Genomic DNA, 17,479 nt, shown 5'->3' on the forward strand with positions numbered 1-17,479 from the left:
GCACAGCATCTCCAGATGCAGCCTCACTAGGATTAAGTAGAGTGGAAGAATCACCTCCCTTGACCTGCTGTAAAGATCATTCCTCAAAAGATGTAAAAACTTTTCTGTTAAAGGTCACTCCTCAGTTCCCATATGGAGCAAGACCTTAAGGTAAAAAAAATGCTGAAGGAGATGTTTTATGCAGAGCTGAACTTTTGGGTAGTGTATTGAAAAAAAGAGTATGCACTGGCTTGTGCTAAGAACTTGTTTGTAAATACTGTGATTTGTTTAATCCATAGCATTGGTAGTGTTTAGTTTACTCTCCCCACAAAGCTGACACACACGTGGCATTCTGTTATCATGGGACAGGGACCCATGTGCAGAGTCTCCTGGCAGACTTTACAGAATGACAATCAACCTCACTTGAGTCAGTCTGTTCCCAAAAGCTGGAGCTGATGCCCAGGACCCTGCAGAAGTGCTGGCTGAAGAGGTGGCAGCTGGGTGACCACCTGTGGAGATGGGCACTGGCCACAGCTCCAGGGCAAGCACAGCCCTGCAGCAGCTGCTCAGGGTGTTCACACACTGCTGGCAGCAGGGACATGTGGGCTGGCTGGGTTTTGAGGAAGGTGGCTGGTGTACACAGCTTGAAAAATTACAGCCCCTCCTCTAGTCTGCTTGAGAGTGCACAAACATCCCAATTTGCCTACTTTCAGGGCAGGCAGAAGGTAGACTCTGCAAGATGCCTGCAGTAAGCCCTGTGGACTGGAAAGGCCTCCCATCTTTTTTTGGTGATACAAGCAAGAAGTTTCTGCATTAGAAACAACAATTTTAAGTGTTGTTGACATTTACAGTGAAGGTCTCCTTCATTCCTTAACATAAATAACAGAGAAAAAGGCTAGAATTGAGACTTAGGCTGATTCTCACTGTGTGGTCACTGTCTGCCTAATTTCTAACTATTTAGTTTTTCCAAATGTCTGAAAATTCCAGGGTCAACCTGAAGTCAATATGTACTTGTGTTCAGAGAAATCATGCAGTACTGAGCTGGCTTTTGAATCTTCTGATGTTATAAGGCAAAGTTGATAGAATATGTCAAGATGACTTAGGATCCTTAGATAAATGTAGTCAACTCCTCCTCTAGATGGGAGAAAAATGTGTGGAGGCTTCTTGCTTTGTTTTTATAGTAAAAGTGCATGCATAGTGGTTGATAGATGAATGGGTTAAATAATCTCCCACTCTCCCCAATGATCTAAATTCTCCATGACAAAAAATAAATAAACAGGCTATGGCTTCAGAAAACTGCAGTAGATTGCTTGCCCTGCTGATGTGTGTTCATGTAGACAGCTTGACTTTTCTTTTTCCTTGCAAAATTTCTTTCAGTCCTTTAATTCCAGGCAGTGGCTGTGCCCAAATCCTGTTACTTGAACCAGGAAGGAATATTTCTTCGTAGTATTTGTTGCATGTTCTCAACATCAAGGTGCAAGTGCCTACCTTATCAACAGTGTAGTAGAGCTTCAGCCTGTCCCCTGCCCCAGCCATTAGCTTTTCCTGGCTTGTATCTGCTGCTCCTGGCTTCCAAAAAGAGGGCTAGACCAGATGAACTTGGTGCCACCTTCATTCCTGCTGTGGGTAAACACTTGACAGTGCAGTACTTTGTCCTTTATTGAGCTTCATTCAGCAGTTTTGAATAGTAACACTGAGATTGTGCAACTTCCAAACTTTTTGGATGTCATGTGTTGCTGGACTGTGGGGTCAGCTGAACATCTATCTCCTATTTGTCCATTCATAATCTGTACTGAATGCTCGATATTATTGTTTTGGTTTAGTTTGGGAAGCACCTCCATTCCAAATGCTGCCATATCCCCTCCTAAAGTAGTTACATTTCATTCCTGAGCATTCACTAAGAAGGCATTGCTAATTATGTGGCAAGATGAGTAAACCAAAATAATTTGAGTGCATCACTCAACTGTATTCTTTTAATGTTCTTTCTAAAATAGTCCATCAAATGGTCTCCAAGTAGTGCAGGGTGTAACTTGTGGGTGGTAGAGCAAACCTGGCATAACAATGGCTTGGTAGATGGGAGGTTGCAGCCCTTGACATGCAATCCTTTGATCTACTCTCTGAGAATGTGGGAAAACAACATCAGTGAAGTATGCTGCCCAGCAAAAGCCAAGGTGTGAAGCAGGCCAAGGAGAGGATTGTGGCAGGATGCCATTAGAGGTCACAGCATCCAACTGCTGCTAAGGCAGATTTAGGAGAACAGCATTCCTGTTGGAGGGGAAGCCTGCTGCCTATGCATCAGAAGGAATTCTTCAGATTAAGGAAAATTATACACCACTATTTTGTTATCAAAGTTGTGTTGCCTTATAAATTGCCTCATCCCTTTCTCCACTCCAAACTATGATCTAGTAATCACACTCCCCAGCTTGTAGTGATTGGCAGGTTCTGTCAGTGCTGCCATGTCAAAAACTTCCCCAAATCTTCAAGTAATTGTCAGTTTTCTGTTTACCACCTCCGTGTGTCTGGCCAGCTTGTTGTCAGGTTCAAAACTCTTTGGCACTTGGGCTGCCTTGAGCTCCTGTGTTTTATCCCACATGTTTGTCCTCTTGCTGCTGAGGAGGGATGCAGTGGAGAAGAGAATTCTTTATGTGAAAGGTTCTCCCCTAACTGTGCTGACTGCAATAATTTATGTCTGTCAGGAAAGCTATTCAAATTTGAGGTGAAAAATCACTTGTTGTCAGTTTTCTTAATGTTTCTCTACTGGTTTTAGTCTTTTGTAAAGAAATTAGACTTATTTGTTCATTTTGACTGGTGTTTCTAAGAACTTTTGGACTAGTTGACTTGATATATTTAAGTATATTAGAGTTATTTGCAATCTCCCAAGTAAAGATGGAAGGGGACTAATTGTTCACAATCTTTTCCAGTATAAATGAAGCTCAGAGAAGCCATATTCAAATTGCAAAGGAAAGTGACTGAATGTCCATGTGGATCGAGGAGGATCCTGAGCTCATGGAATAGAAATCGTTGCAGGTTATCAGATGCAAAGAAGCCATACCTGACATATGAAATCCCTGATTTGAAAATAGTTAAATAGTAAAAGAGAATTTCAGGGAAATACATCTGTTTGCTTTGGTCTTGTTCTCCTCTTAAGAGTCTGCTTAAGACCACAGTTAGAGTCAGGATTTGGAGGCAGATGGACTTTTTGTCAAACCAAATACAGACATTCTGAAGTTACTGGTACATGTTTAAATACAGACTAGCCAGAGCCTTGCTGCTTTTTGGCCCTGGTTGGGCCATGGTAAAGGAGTTTGGACTTCTCTAGGGAAGAGGGGTGGAAAAATTAAGGGTAAATGACAGAATCTAGAAGGAAGCAGACTCCAGTTTCCATAACTGATTTTTATGTGTATTATTTATATGTAATCATTGTGCTTCTGCAACTGAATGCATTTAATTTGTGTGTGTGCCTATGCTTGCATTGCTTACATCATCTGCAGCATTCACAGGATATCAGTGCAGGTTGTATTTCCATGGGCATTTCTTTATGCAATTATGGTGCTTTAATTGAAGAAAGACAGACTGAGGAACCTAAAACTGAAAGTAACCCGCAGAATAAAAAGCATCCGTTTTAACCCGGTTCTGTTCCTGCATCCAGCTCACCACTCAGCCACATAAAAGCTTTTCTGAAGGCAAGCAGTGACAGTGATGCTGGCCTTTTCATGTCCGAAGTGTTTGTGAAACTGCCATCTCAGGGCAGTGGGTATGAAATCACTGCTATGAGATGTACAGTGCTTGTTCCCTGTGACACTCTCCGCGCAAGGCAATTACACACTGCATCAGAATTTGGCACTTAACATGTCTATACAGGCTCTGTGTGAAGGTCATTGTCCAGAGAAAATAGGAATATTCAACTTAGTGTTCATTCTTAATGAGAGCCTTTCAGTTCCTTCAAGGAACTACTTCAGATGCTTTACACCACATTGTTTCTCCTTGCCATTAGAAGTGAGAACTTGTTCCTAATGTCTTCTTCCTTTCTCCCCAGATAATCTGATCAAAGCCATCCTGTCAGCAACCAAAGATTATCGTCTAACTCCAGCTCTTGACAGGTAAGATGAGACCTTCAGAAGGAGTAGAAGTGATTCTTTTCCATATGTCCTAAATAAATTTTGTTCGACATTTTTTGCCAGAAATTACTGCCAATACATTTGGATGTAGATGAGTAAATCAGGAGCTGAAAACAGAGTCCTCTTTATAGAAAATCTGTAGACTCTGGAGACCACTGTTAAGTCAAACATAAGTAGAAAAGAGCATTTAGCTTTTGACTATTTCCTAATCTTTTGTTTCATATGGTGTTACAAGACATCCTCTTGCCCCATTTTCAAGTAAGTAGCAGGTTTTCAATAAACACTTTGCTCTTTTCCAGCCTTTCTGACAGAGCAACAGGATCACAAGAAACTTTAGAAGGAAAGAAGGAACTGGTGTATTTCAACAATGTTTTTCACTAATACCTCACTCTCAAATTAGGAATGTTTGACTGTGTTGGCCAAGCCTGTGCTGGGATGAACAGGATACCAGTCTCCTGAGTCCTGTGGTATTTGAATTGATGCCTTTAGAAGAAGCTGCTTTAATTCTTCAGATTCGTTGTAGAGGTTGTTTCTGAAACTCACTGACATGCTTACTATCAGCTTCCCAATGATAGTCCTCCAGTCCTTCCTGTCCTTGTTTTTCTGCCATTCCTTCCATTTCTCCTGCAGGTTTGGTTTAGTGCCACTTCCTGGATCAGGGGTAATTTTTTTCAGAAACTGTCAGAGATTTTTAGTCTGGGATATCAGCTCTTTTCAAAGTCCTGGTAATACTTCTTTCCAGTGGCTTGACCCAGGGTGACAACACAGTTCCTGCTTTCTAAACACATGGGTTTTATTTCCTGGCCCAGTTCCCCTTCTGCCCACTTTTCATGACAAAATTCTTAAGCTTTTCCAGCCTTTCTGTAGGTCTCCAAATCTCTCATGCTGATTGTAGAGCTTGCCTGCTGTAGTTGGGAGTTACTCTCTGTGTGAAAGCCTATTCTTAGTCTTGCACAGTCTATGTGTTAATTTAGGTTTCTTTGAAGTTTGCCTTGCCTCACAGCAGTGCCAGATAGGCTTAGCCTTCAGACTTTGGATTAATTTGTGAAATTATGTCCAGAAGGTAAAACCATTTTACAAATGACCTTCTTAGAGATTTTGCACACAACTGAGTCTCATCCATCTGGGGTTTATCTCAGTTCTGGTTGGAGAGTTAAGATCTTAATCTGTTGAAAAATCCACATATAGACTCTTTCAGAAGGTTGTTCATGTGAAATGAGTGTTAATGACAGAGGGTAGGTGGAAGATTCCTGCTGTGAAGGTTAATGTAATTGTGACCCTTGCTGCTCACCTCTTTTGTGAGAAGTAGAACGTTTCAGGCTTTTTAAAAGTAATTTTACAGGAGATTCTGAAACATAACCACTCTAGCATGAGCTGCTCACTTTGGTTTGTGTTCTTTATAATGGATTTGGTGCAGAGATAGGAAAGATCTAACACTCAGGTCCCATGAAATGTATGTAAAATCCCTGAGATATCAAGTGCAAATGAGACCTCAGGAACGGGCTAGACATTTCTTTCTGTGATATTGTAGTAAGGTGGTTTGGTGGTGTGTAAACACACAGATATCTTGAGGAAGTGCTGTTTCCCTGGGAATTGGGATAAATCCACATCAGTGGATGTTGGTTGTGTAGTAGATATGCATCACAACTGAATCCCCCCCAAAGTCCTTCCAAGTGAGCAGGTCTTAGGAAGGGTAAAAATAGAAGAGTGTGTGAGAGAAAAGGACTCAAGAAGGCTTGGGATAGCAAGCTGCAAAGAGAATCTAAAGGAGGAGATGGAGTTGCAACAGAGGAGTTATTAGGAGAAAGAGCTTGGGAGCTGTAGAGTTGTTAAGGCTGCCATAGTGCTGCTCTGGTAAAGCAGCTTGGTGAGTAGGGCACAGATGAAGACTTGGGTATCATTCCAGAAATGTTCTTCAGCTATGGTCATCACTGAATTCCAGTGCTGGCAGCAATGGGTATCTGCCATTTTGGATTCCTAGAAAGTTGGTGGAGAGGACTGGTAGAGGAAGGTTAGCTCCTTTCTCATCTTGTTTCAAACTCCAAGCAGATCCTAACAGTTCCCTTCCATGGCAGCACCAGTGTGCCAGGGCAGAGCCTTGAGTTTAGCTACTCCCTTCCTGCTCACTGGTCAAGGAGAAAGTCCAGACCTCTCCCCTTTGCTCAACACCTTGAAGCAACTGGAGAAAGCCTGACTTAGAGGACCTTGAAAGGTTCCCTTGCAACCCAAACCATTCTCAATTCTATGATAAAGAACTGAGAAAATGTCTTATTGTGGAAGAATTAGGTAAGAGACATAAATCAATCCTGTGAGGTACAAGGGTCGGGCTTGGGGAGATCTTGTGAACCTTCCCACTTGTAGACTCTCCAAAGTCTAGTGGGTTGATTCTAGTAGCAGGGGAAAGGCACCAGGTTCACCCTCTTTTCAGAATGGAGTTACACCAACATTTTCTGTGTTGGCAAAACCAGTCTAAGAAGCCATATTTGCTACTGCTGCTGCCCTTCTCCTTGTGCTGCTGCTATTGTTTGAAAAAGGACTTTAAAGTGGATCAGTGAGATTATTCCAGTTTATGAGTTTTTCTCTCAACCCAGGTCATTCCAGTGACTTCACCTCCAGAGCTCCCCTCCCTCTGAAGAGCTGTGTGGGCACGGAGCTGAGATGGCAGCAGGAGAGGCAGAGGCTGGGATGGGTGGGGAGGGTAAGCACTGCCCAGCCCATTGGAATAAGTGTTCATGCAACTATACACTGAAGGCAGCTTTCCCAGGGGCAGGGTGGGAGAGGCAGGAAAGGTGAGGTCAGAGCAGTGCGTGAGAGCATAGGAAGGAAGGAGAGGATTAGAGTTGTGTGGTGGAGGATCTCTGCACCAAGCCTTTGGTCTTGTTCCTACTCAAGCTTCTCCATTTCTGCCCTCCTTCACAAAGCTGGGTCTTCAGAAGTTGCAGTCACTTGTCTCTCATAAGCCCTGGAAATTAACTCATTTGTTTGGTTATTCCTGTGCTAAAGGGCATCCTGATGCTCCTTTCCTGACACAATGTACTGACATGGTGCTGAAATGAGGCAAGCGTGATCCTTCCAGGTATGCGTGCACTTTTCATCATCCCACAGCAGCTTTGCCAACTCACTTCAGCTAATCCCTCCCTTGTGTTCTAACTAGCAGCAGCTGGAGGGCATGTGAACAAAGGCTGTGGTTCACACCTGTAACACAGTGTACATGTGCCCTGCTTGCCTCATGACTCCTCATTACAGCACCGTTGTGTTGAACAGGAACCTGCTCCTGCTGCAGGGCATGGGGTGGGTAAAGTGCAGTGATCTTCAGGAGGGTCCTTACAACTCACCCTGAGCTTGTCTGGAAAGGTTTGGAGGTCCAGGGGACTTTCCCTAGGACCACTGAACTCTTCCTTCTGAGCTGGCATGTCTTTCTCCCTAACACAGGTGTCAGTGGGCCTCATCTTTGAAGCTTATTGCCCACCATTGGCTTTTCCAGGCCTGCATATATTGCTGTCATTTTCATTGCTTGATTTAGTGGTTCCTCCAGTGGCTTGTCCCTCAGTCTGCTAATGGATCAGGGCTTGGTTTATCATTCCACAGCCCATCTGCTGGCTGGATTTCAATGGATTTTTTGGTTACATCTCTGTGGTGATGACATGTAAATTTCCTATGAAAAGACATAAATATAAAAGCCTAACTGACTCTTTTGTATTGCCTCCAGCTGGTAATGAAAGAAAATTGAGAGTTTGAACTTATAACTATCACAATCTTTACTAATGCATCTATTACCTAAACAGGTTTGATAGAACAAGAGAGTTGTTTGTGTCCCTCTGGTTCAGGTTGATAGCACCCATTTGAGTTACAGCAGCCAAATCAAATATGTTAAGCTTCCTTAAGCACCAGCTACCTTAAAAATGTGTTTTTTAGTTTTTCTGTTATATCTTTCCTCAAAGCCTTCAGATCCAAAGTTGCATAAAGAAAGGCTTTGTGGTTTTTCTCCCCCAACAAATCCCTAAAGGACTTTGATAAGAGAGAAGAGGAAATAGGAATCGCTACAATGCGTACATGTGTTTACAGTTCTATATTGTTCAAGAAAATCCTGCTTTTCGTGTAGATGAACTGAACCTTGGAGTATCTGTGTCAAGAGTCTGTACATCTGGCTGCAGCTCCCAGCTTAGAGCTCTAGGGAGTATCTGTTGTGGGAAGTCCATGGCCATCCTTCATACCACCCTGGTAGCAAACTGAAACATGGGCTGTGTCTGATGTGTTCAGTCCTTGAGCTCTTTTGGAAAAGAAATAGGGCTTTGACATACTGTGTAAACAAGCACAAAGGTGTTTGCACACTTCTTTGTGGAGAAACAATTGAGCTGTAACTGATGCTGCTTGCACTGTGTATTTCTTCACCCAGAAACTTGCCTGGAGCCAGCAATGACTGTGCAGGTTTCCCATGCTCAGGCACAATCAGTAGACAGAGTACATTTGAAAGAAATTTAAGCTGTTAGAAGATCAAAGATGAGACCTTAGGGTCAGAAAGTTACTAATGAAAAATCTTATCTGCAGACTTAAGGAAAAAGGAGAATGCATTAAAATATGTCAGAACCACGAGGGTAGAAGAGTGGTTCAGACATGAAGCTAGGCAAAAGTGATTAACCTATCAATTACAATGAGTAAAGGCAGAACCATTCAGTTAAGTATTTGTTTAATTTTTAGGGGTAAGGATAGAAAGATGTCTTATTTTCCAGCAACAATGAAATACTTTGTGATTTGTTATTAGCAACTACAAGAATAATAAATGACAATTATATATATCTTTTAAAGTCAGTAAGCACTGAAGAATGTTTAAAGAGTTAAATAAAGAATTATTTTTCATTATTACTATTTGCTTTTTAGCCCTTCTTGGAATGTTTGATAGAATAGCAAATGTGCCAGTTCTGGAGAAATATGGTAGCCGTAAGTTGATTAGTTTGGTTTTGCAGGAAAAATCCTGCAGAGAACAGAGCCAGGATGGCAGCATAACTGAGGTAATGTTACTTTGGATTTGTGGAAATGAAATCTTGCCATGTAGAAGATATATATTTTAGATGAACTAAAAGCTTGAATGGTAAAGGTAAACTTCTAGAGACACACATTACTTATTTGTCTCAGTCCATTATGCTACACAATTTAGAGGTAGCCTTTTTAGGAATAGGACGTTTTACACAGCTTTAAAAAGCTATTGTCAGAGTTTAGAATTAATCCTTTAGTGATTAGTGTAACCCTGCTGACAGGTGTTCACAGGGACTAAAACCAGTCTGGAAGAAATGTGAAATTCCACTAGGAAAAATTGACAGAACCAACTGGAAAACAATAAGCAAGAGGGCCAAGTCAGTTTATTGCATCCTTCACTGGAACCAAATCAAAAATCAGGCATCACAGAGGTAACAATGCAGCTCATGTTTACAAGATGAGGGTTATATTCTACAAACCAATGACTGTAAGAGGGGGATTGAAATGATGTAAGTAAAATCTCTGTGTAAAAGGCATTCTGCCTTGAGCAGCATTACCTCTGCATGCTGGTCTTCCAGAATTAGTACTTTGGAGATCTGGGGAGAGCTGACAATTTTTCAGGGAGGTACTGCATGTGTGACTCAAGACCTAGAAGAGCTGGCATACTGTGCAAGATGTGATGAGCTACTCCAGTTTGTATGGTCAATAGAAGATTAGGAGTGGGGTTTGATCAGTCTATGAGTCCTGTGTGGGAACAGGGCCATGAAAGCTGCTGCAACAGCTCTGGCTGGTGGAACTGGTTCTTTTATCACATGTGGAGCAGCTCATGCTCACCAGTCTGTCCTGTGAGAGGCAAATGTTTATACACAGTGCTTTCTCAGTAAGTGGATCTCATGCAGATGTGGAAGGGACTACTGACAGTAGATGGTGCTTTAATTTAGCAGAAAAGTGAAGAAAGCATTTAAGTGGTTTGAGGTTGAAACAAGCAGATCTATATTCAGAATTGGTAAGAACATCCTAACAGTAAGTGGGAAGAGGATAGAGTGGAGTGCCTGGTGCTTGCAGCCTTTGGATTTCAGCACAGTATTCTTCAAAACAGAAAATTCAAAAGAAGTCATAGCTGAGAGAGAGCTGAGTAGAGAAGGTACAGTATTTCACCCAGCAGTCTTGTTTAGAGGGTCAAACTTTACTGCCATAATCATCAAAAGAGTGTATTTCCTTCTGGAGTATCACTTGGCCAGAACTGTGCTATGTCTCTTTCTCCCTCCTGCAGCACCTTTCCCTTTAAGGTTTTGACAAAGCTGTCACCATGTTTGTCACTCATTTTGGTGTACTTGAGGCTGACCCTCCCTTCCCTCTTTGTCACTATACTGCTTGAACCAGAGCTTGTGTATGATTTCTCCTTGTAGCCAGAACTGGAGGTTCTTTTGTGGTTTTTTTTGCTATGCCATCATCTATAAAATTCTTTCTCTATTATGATTTGTTTATCACAAACACACACACTTCTTCAGCCCTTGGGGACACTGGGCAAATGTGTCCATTTGCATGAGGAAGTTTTTTCTTTTGGAAAGGCTCAGATCTGCAGTGGAACTTTATCTGAGCAGGGGAAGCTGTTCCTGAGCATTTCTTGGTGCTGTTAATTCTGCACGTGTCTCCAGCTAGCAGCTCTGTCAGCAGAGTGACCTTCAGTGGCTCAGCTGAGTCTTTTGAGTGCACTCCAGCCCTGCTCTGCGAAAAGGGTCCCCACATAAGCAGAGCTTTCCTCACACTGGCTCTTTAGACCTTTCACAGAGAAGACAGCCTAGAAGCAACCAGTCGACAGTGCCTGGGTCTAGGAAGGCAGCCTCGTCCAGGGATCTGCTCCAAACAACTGATTGCCTTGGACCCTTTCCGAAAAAGGCTCTGCAGACACGTATTCCTTCAGTGAACTACCAGAGATGAAGGCACATTGCCAGAAGAGCCAGCTGCATTTGGGATTAGATGGCTGGAAAGAAGTCCTTTCTCTGTCTTCAAAACAAAATAGTTTTTTAACATCTGCTGCAGAGAGTTCTCGTGACTCGGGGTTCCACGAGAAACTGTTCTCTCCCTTCTCTTTCCTGTTTCTTTGTTAATTAAGGTTATTTTCCTTCCCTTTCCTCACCTATTGTGTCTCCATATATGTTTTTTACTTGACAGGCATGGGGGCGTGTCTTTTCTTCTCTTGGTTTAATGTTTTTCTGTCTCTTGAAGTCTCACAATAGCAGCAGCAATTTTTTGTTTCAGCAAGGTGAGCACACCCCAGATAACCCGGCAAGATCTGCCTGCACTCATAACATTGCTTGGAGAGAAGACTTCCTCACTAAGCCTTTGGTTTATTGTTATTTCAGTGCTGAATGAATTATGAGATGGTTCAAGTAAACAGATGGGTTTGCTTCAAGCCCATCATACCAGGGGTGTGGGGGGAGAGGAGCTGCTTGTCCTGACAGCTCATCTCATTAGGCCACACGTGGTGCGAGGTGTTGAAAGCAATTTATCACGTGCAATGCCTGGGCATGACGAGGTGAGCTGGGGATCAAGTGTATCTCTGTCCCCCTCTTACTTCTTAATGTTTACAGAGGTTTCCTGTAGTTCTCAGATGCATGCAGACTAAATATGTGCTCTTTGTGTGTTTGAAGTTCTGTTACAAAAATCACTTCTCTCCTCTGTTTCTTCCACAGTCTCAGCTGCCGGCGATGTATTATTGTGGGAAATGGTGGAGTACTTGCAAATAAGTCATTAGGGTTAAAAATTGATGACTATGATGTTGTTGTCAGGTGAGTCTTTGGCGTTATAGTTCTTATCACATATTCAGTTTCTGTATCAATTCACTTCCTATACTTTAACCTGTGCTAGTGACAGTATCCCTTTGTATGGAATCATTAACTTACATGAAGGGTACAAATAGACATGAGCCTAAAAAGGTTTGTTATAAATGATGATCACATAAAAGGGTAAAGGCATTCCTCAAGCTTTCTGTTTTCCACAGCTCCTTGGGAATGTGGTCTCTCGTATGATATCACTTGAACCTTCCATTCATAGCTCCTTTCTAAAAGCTGCTGCTTTTGTGATGCCCTTAGGTGGTGAAGCAGTAATTCACACTGTTGGATCTGCTCCAGATATATCCCTATGGTAGCTCAGGAGAGCATTCCCCAGGAACTGCCTCACAGTCAGGATGGGCAGGTCTAAGAATGGTGCAACATGGGGTTTTAGGAAGCAGGAAGGGTCCATGAGAGTGGACCCAGCAGTAATTAAACACCTGTAAGTGTGCCCTAGAAACTGGCAGTACTTTGGCTCTGTGTCACTGCAGATGACAATGCTGAATAATGCAGAAGCAGACTGGAGGGAGTGCAAAGGACCACAGTCAGAGTTAGGGCTTCTTGCTTTTGCTGAGGACCTGGATCATCGCCATCTCAGAATGCTTGAAAAACGTGCTGATATGAGAAATCACAGGTCTAGTCATAACTCTTAGTAATAAATCTGTCAAGTCAAGGAGGTGTTCTGGGTGACTGGAGATTAACAAACATAATACCTGTACTAATGGAGAGTGAGAGAGTGTGTGTAGGAAGGAGGGAGGGAGGATGTGCTCTAGGGAGCTACAGACCCATTAGTCTGACTTGAAAAAAAAAATGCAGAGTTTTCCATCAGGTTTTGAGTCATGAGTAACAAAATATTATGAAGGTAAATAATAAAAGTGGGATAAACTGCAATGTAAGTTTATAAGATTGGTTTAGCATAGTCTATGTTCTTTTGTTTTCTTAGTAAGATAACTGATTTCATATTAAAATAAATGTATCTGATATAATCTCTCTCAATTTTAATCATGTTTATGACATCATGACAAGTATCAAATTCTTAGCTAAAGGTAGAAGAAAGAAAGGGATTAATAAAAGAATGTAAGGCAGGTATTATTTAGCATGGTCTCTATTCTCTTCCAGGTGTAAGGAAAGAATAGGACATACAGAGAGAAATAAATATCCTCTAACTCTGGACAAAAAACCAAGAAGATCCCTTTCAGTCTTCAGTTCCTGTGAATGGTTCCCTGCTTCTCCATCAGTATGCTGAACACAGGGATGGCTGTTCAAAACAGGACACAATTTTTACAGCCCTTCTCATAGTTGATCCCACTATCAGTTGTTAACAAAGAGCTCTTACTCCTCGTCATAGTCGGATGACTTGTAGTTATTTCAGCTGAATTAAAATGGAGTTTATAGCCTTTCCTTGGGCTCAGATTGTTCAAAAAGTAGCAAAAGAACAGTTTCAATCCATCTGGACTAAGCCACCCACTAAGATTTACATCAGAAAGGCCACTATTTAATTTCCAAAGGAAAAGTTCAACTTTTTTCTCCACATCAGTAAATCTATGTCAGTTTGCAAGCTGAGAGGATAAGAGGGCAGCTAAGCACCTGTGCTGTTGGTGGGATGGATAAAGGAGAGAGAAGTCAACTGTAAAGGTTAAATGAAGCCAGGTGCTTGGATATGTATCCAACTGCTTGCTTTATTCCTGTGGAAGCTGGGGAAGTCCCATGTATTATAACATCCTTTTTCATACACTGCAGAACTCCTTTGAAGGGTGGTATTTGGGACCTAGGGAGTGAACTTTAAATGAAAAACTGTGGTACATTTGTGGACAAAGGAGTGATCCAGCAGTATGTGGAGCTCTTTGATGTCTCATGTGTTACCATGTGAGGATTGCTAATTGCAGCAAGAAATTTTGTTCTTTGCAGTGAAGATAGTCCAATTCAACTTTGTCTGAAAAAGTTCTAAAAAAGCTTGGAGTGAGTTACTGTTTTTCTTTAACTAGACATTATCAGATTTCAGTGCAGATGTTATTCCCAGCTGTCACACTATTTACCTGGCAGGACTTCTTGCACCAGTCAGTCATCAGTGCTCTGAAATGCCTACTTAGAATAGTTTGCAGACTGGGCAAAAATAAATGTGTACCAGAAATCCCTGATTAGAACCAGATAGGGATTCACCTGATGGTGATACTTAAGTGGCATCTGAAAGGATCTTTATGGTGCCAAGGTTAGGAGTTGGTATCTCCATATGTAATCAGTGAACATAGACAGAAAAGTAGTCTGAAACTTCTTGTTTGTTTAAACTGATGAGGAGCTGCATCATCTCTTTCAGCACAGCTTTGCGGAACTCAACTAGCACATCACAGGAGCAATAAGCCGTTACAATTTAAATGCTTAGTTTGTTACTCTTATTTTGAAAGCATAAAATTTTTCACTTTTTCAAAGCCTTCAACCTATTTAAATCACAGGAGTTGATATGCAAGAATGGTTTGCATTATATTCAATGATACCATTTATGTAGGTTCTAATTAAGCTGTTGTCACTTGGTGCAAACCTCCATAAGTGTTTGTGATGAAAAACTGGGAGAATTAACATTTGCTTCTGTAGCAGCTGCTGCAGGGAGCTCTTGCCCAGCAGTGATTGCTGTGCCACCAGCACACAGGAGGGTGAGTGAGGATCTGAGTGTGACATTGTCTTCTCTGCTTGCTCTGCAGGCTGAACTCAGCTCCAGTGAAGGGCTTTGAAAAAGATGTGGGTGGCAAGACAACGCTCCGGATCACATATCCTGAAGGTGCAATCCAGAAAATGGAGCAGTATGAGAAGGATTCCCTGTTTGTCCTGGCAGGATTCAAATGGCAAGATTTCAAGTGGCTGAAATACATTGTTTACAAGGAGAAAGTGGTAAGAACTCTGTCAGCTGGCACTGTGAAGGTCACCCAATTAGTAACAATGGGCAGACATCATATCACCATCATATCTGCCACATTTTGGTCTGAGGAGAGTTCCACTGACCTGCTGCACTTAAATGAAGACTTTCTCTGCCTACATGGACTTCAGCTTTAATTAAATATGTTTTACAAAGACGTCTCTCTGTAATCTGTGTTGCATCACAGATGAGGCTTGCTGTTCTAGATTGTTAGTGTGTACTATGAACAATTAAATTAATTTTTAGTTACCTTAAAGAGGATTTAAAAGGACCAGCTTTTGCATGGATTTTATGGACTCTCAGGGTTTAAGAGCAGAGGAAGGAAAAGAGCAATGAGAAGGGTAAGAAATGGGAGTCTGGGGACAAGATGTGATGTCACAGAAAGGGAGGAGACAGCAGGAGCACAACTTGCTGAAAAGGCTACAGTCAGAATTAATGTGACCTCAATAGCACAGGACATTGTATTTTGCTGAGTTACTGAGATTCATGATTTGTGTTTGGTTAAAGTATCATCCAGAACAACAGTATCAAGTCTCATTTTAAGACACTGAAGTGGTGGATACACTGCTTTCCCCATGTAAAAATGTTACCCCGTCATTTGCATGAATGCCCTTCTGAAGCACCATGGACCTGTTAATAGTGAGGGTTACTCTCTTTAACTTACCTACCCAAAATGGAATCAGGTTGTGATCAATGACTTCTCATTCAGTGGATGGCTCTTCTGTCAGGAAATCCCAAATAAATAATGGGTGTAGTTCTTGTTTTCCAAATCTTATATATCTGTTTTCAAATGGTGCTTGATAACTTATCAGCAACAAATAAGAAGACAAATGGATTATCATTCAGGTGATGGCATATTATATGATGTGTTTAGAGACAGACAGAGAAGGTTGGCAGTTCACCACATAGAGAACTAAACAGTCTGGGAGTATAATTGTGTGTGGTTGTTACAGAGAGGGCCTTAAGGGCTCATACTTTGCTCTTGTCTAACACTGGCACCAACTTGCAATTATTTTTTTGCTACCAGACAGATGAAGTTACCTGTCAGCCCCTGGGCAAGCACAAGTAAATAATTGATTTAAAAGTAATTTTCTTTGCTTTATGTCAGGCTCTTGTTCCTCATTCAAGGAAAGGGAAAGCTCTGGCAGTGTCAGTGCCCTGTAACTCAAACGCAATTGCAGGGACTATTGGTGTTTAGCTTGAAGCTGAATCCAAAGGATGGGTTAGTTTCCTTCAAAATAAATTGAATTTCCACTTGATGCTTGCAGTCAAGTCATCATCACTGGATTCTTGGGTGGTATCCCCAGCTCTTGGAAAGATGCAGAAATAGTTGTTAAAACCTGCTAGACTGGAGAGAGCTCTCTTAGTTAAGAGTTCTCTTAACTAAATCCTGCAGTGCCCAGCTTGGCAGAGAGCAGAAAGAACTTGTGCTTTGTGCTTTACTTCAGTGTTCTTTGATTGGCTCCTTATCCTTCATTTCTTCACAATGAACAGTCTGAGGTGTGTCTGAGGAACTTTTTTCAGTTCTTTTAGGTGATGTTTTCCAGATCTCTTAATCCCTGTTGCTCTTTTGAATGCTTGTAGTTAATTCATCTTTTTCTTAAAGTGCCCAAAAATGTACAGACTACAACAAAAAGGAGAAGCAAATAGATAATTCATTAACCTCACAGTTCTCATTCTTTATGCATCCACTGTTTCAATGGTCTTTTCCACAATGGCATGGAACTGAAGGAGAGTGTTGAGTTCCTGCAGACTCCAGGTCTCAGAAGAATTGGAGAGCAGCCACTTCCTCTGCTCCACACCCTGTGCCAGTGCCATTGGCTCCTCGTGCCAAAGAGCAGCACTGTGCACTTGTCCCTACTGATTCTTTCTTCCAGAACACTCCTCCAGTTTGCCAAGTTCCTTTGGCAGAGCTTCCCAGCATACCTGCCATTCTTTCCAGATTCATGTCCTCTGCAATTTAATAAACTTCTTTAAATAAACTAAAAAAATAACTTTTTACTTCATCATCCAGGTTGATAATGAAAACACTAAACAACATTGGTTCCTAGGCAGACCCCCAAAGTATTAACATCCTTCCATTCCTAGAGTGAGCCCACTGAGCCTCCTGGATAGTTTTTTGGCCACTTCTGAGCTTGTGTCACAGTTGTACCATCAATAATGTTTTTGACATGTTTGTGAAAGTGATCTGTCAGAAGCTTTACTGAATTCCAGTTCATGTCTTGCTTCTCCCCTATGATAATTTTTTGTCTGTATAAAGAATTTTTTTTAAACAATTCACTCTTGACAAATCCACCTAGGTTGCTACTCAGTCTGTTCTTTTTTTCAGGTGCTTACAAATAATTAATCCTACTATTCTGGGAACTGAAATCATAATTCAACTCTCTTCCCTTTTTTGCCATATTAAGGCTGGGCACTACTTTTGTCCATTTTCACTCCTTTGACCTCCTGCCTGTTCTACACAAGTTCCCAAAGGGAATCAATGCTAGTTCTTGAGGCTGCTGAACCAGTTCATCAAGTACTTTAGGATGCAACCCAGGTGACTGGAAAACATCTGTCTTGTGCTCTCTTGTGCTCTAGTCTGATTTCTACCTACTTGAGGCTGAAATCTTGCTGTCACTGGCTTTATCTGCAAGCAGGTAGCTCACACAGCTGCTTTTTCTAGA

The 17,479-nt window shown here is 41.8% G+C and overlaps 2 protein-coding genes across 11 annotated transcripts in view; one reads left to right on the forward strand and one right to left on the reverse strand.

Moving 5' to 3' along the window:
* DPH2 (diphthamide biosynthesis 2) overlaps window positions 1–17,479 on the reverse strand; it is a 224,663-nt gene that overhangs the window by 117,805 nt on the left and 89,379 nt on the right. The window lies entirely within an intron of this gene.
* ST3GAL3 (ST3 beta-galactoside alpha-2,3-sialyltransferase 3) overlaps window positions 1–17,479 on the forward strand; it is a 171,085-nt gene that overhangs the window by 109,827 nt on the left and 43,779 nt on the right. For all 10 annotated transcript variants that reach the window (XM_079313926.1, XM_079313923.1, XM_079313927.1 and 7 more), the window contains 3 exons: window positions 4,016–4,079; window positions 11,768–11,863; window positions 14,602–14,788. In XM_079313926.1, the coding sequence (XP_079170052.1) occupies window positions 4,016–4,079; window positions 11,768–11,863; window positions 14,602–14,788 (347 nt within the window). The remainder of the gene's footprint in view (window positions 1–4,015; window positions 4,080–11,767; window positions 11,864–14,601; window positions 14,789–17,479) is intronic.

The sequence above is a fragment of the Erithacus rubecula genome (genome assembly GCF_903797595.1).
Source record: "Erithacus rubecula genome assembly, chromosome: 10".
NCBI classification, from domain to species: Eukaryota; Metazoa; Chordata; class Aves; order Passeriformes; family Muscicapidae; genus Erithacus; species Erithacus rubecula.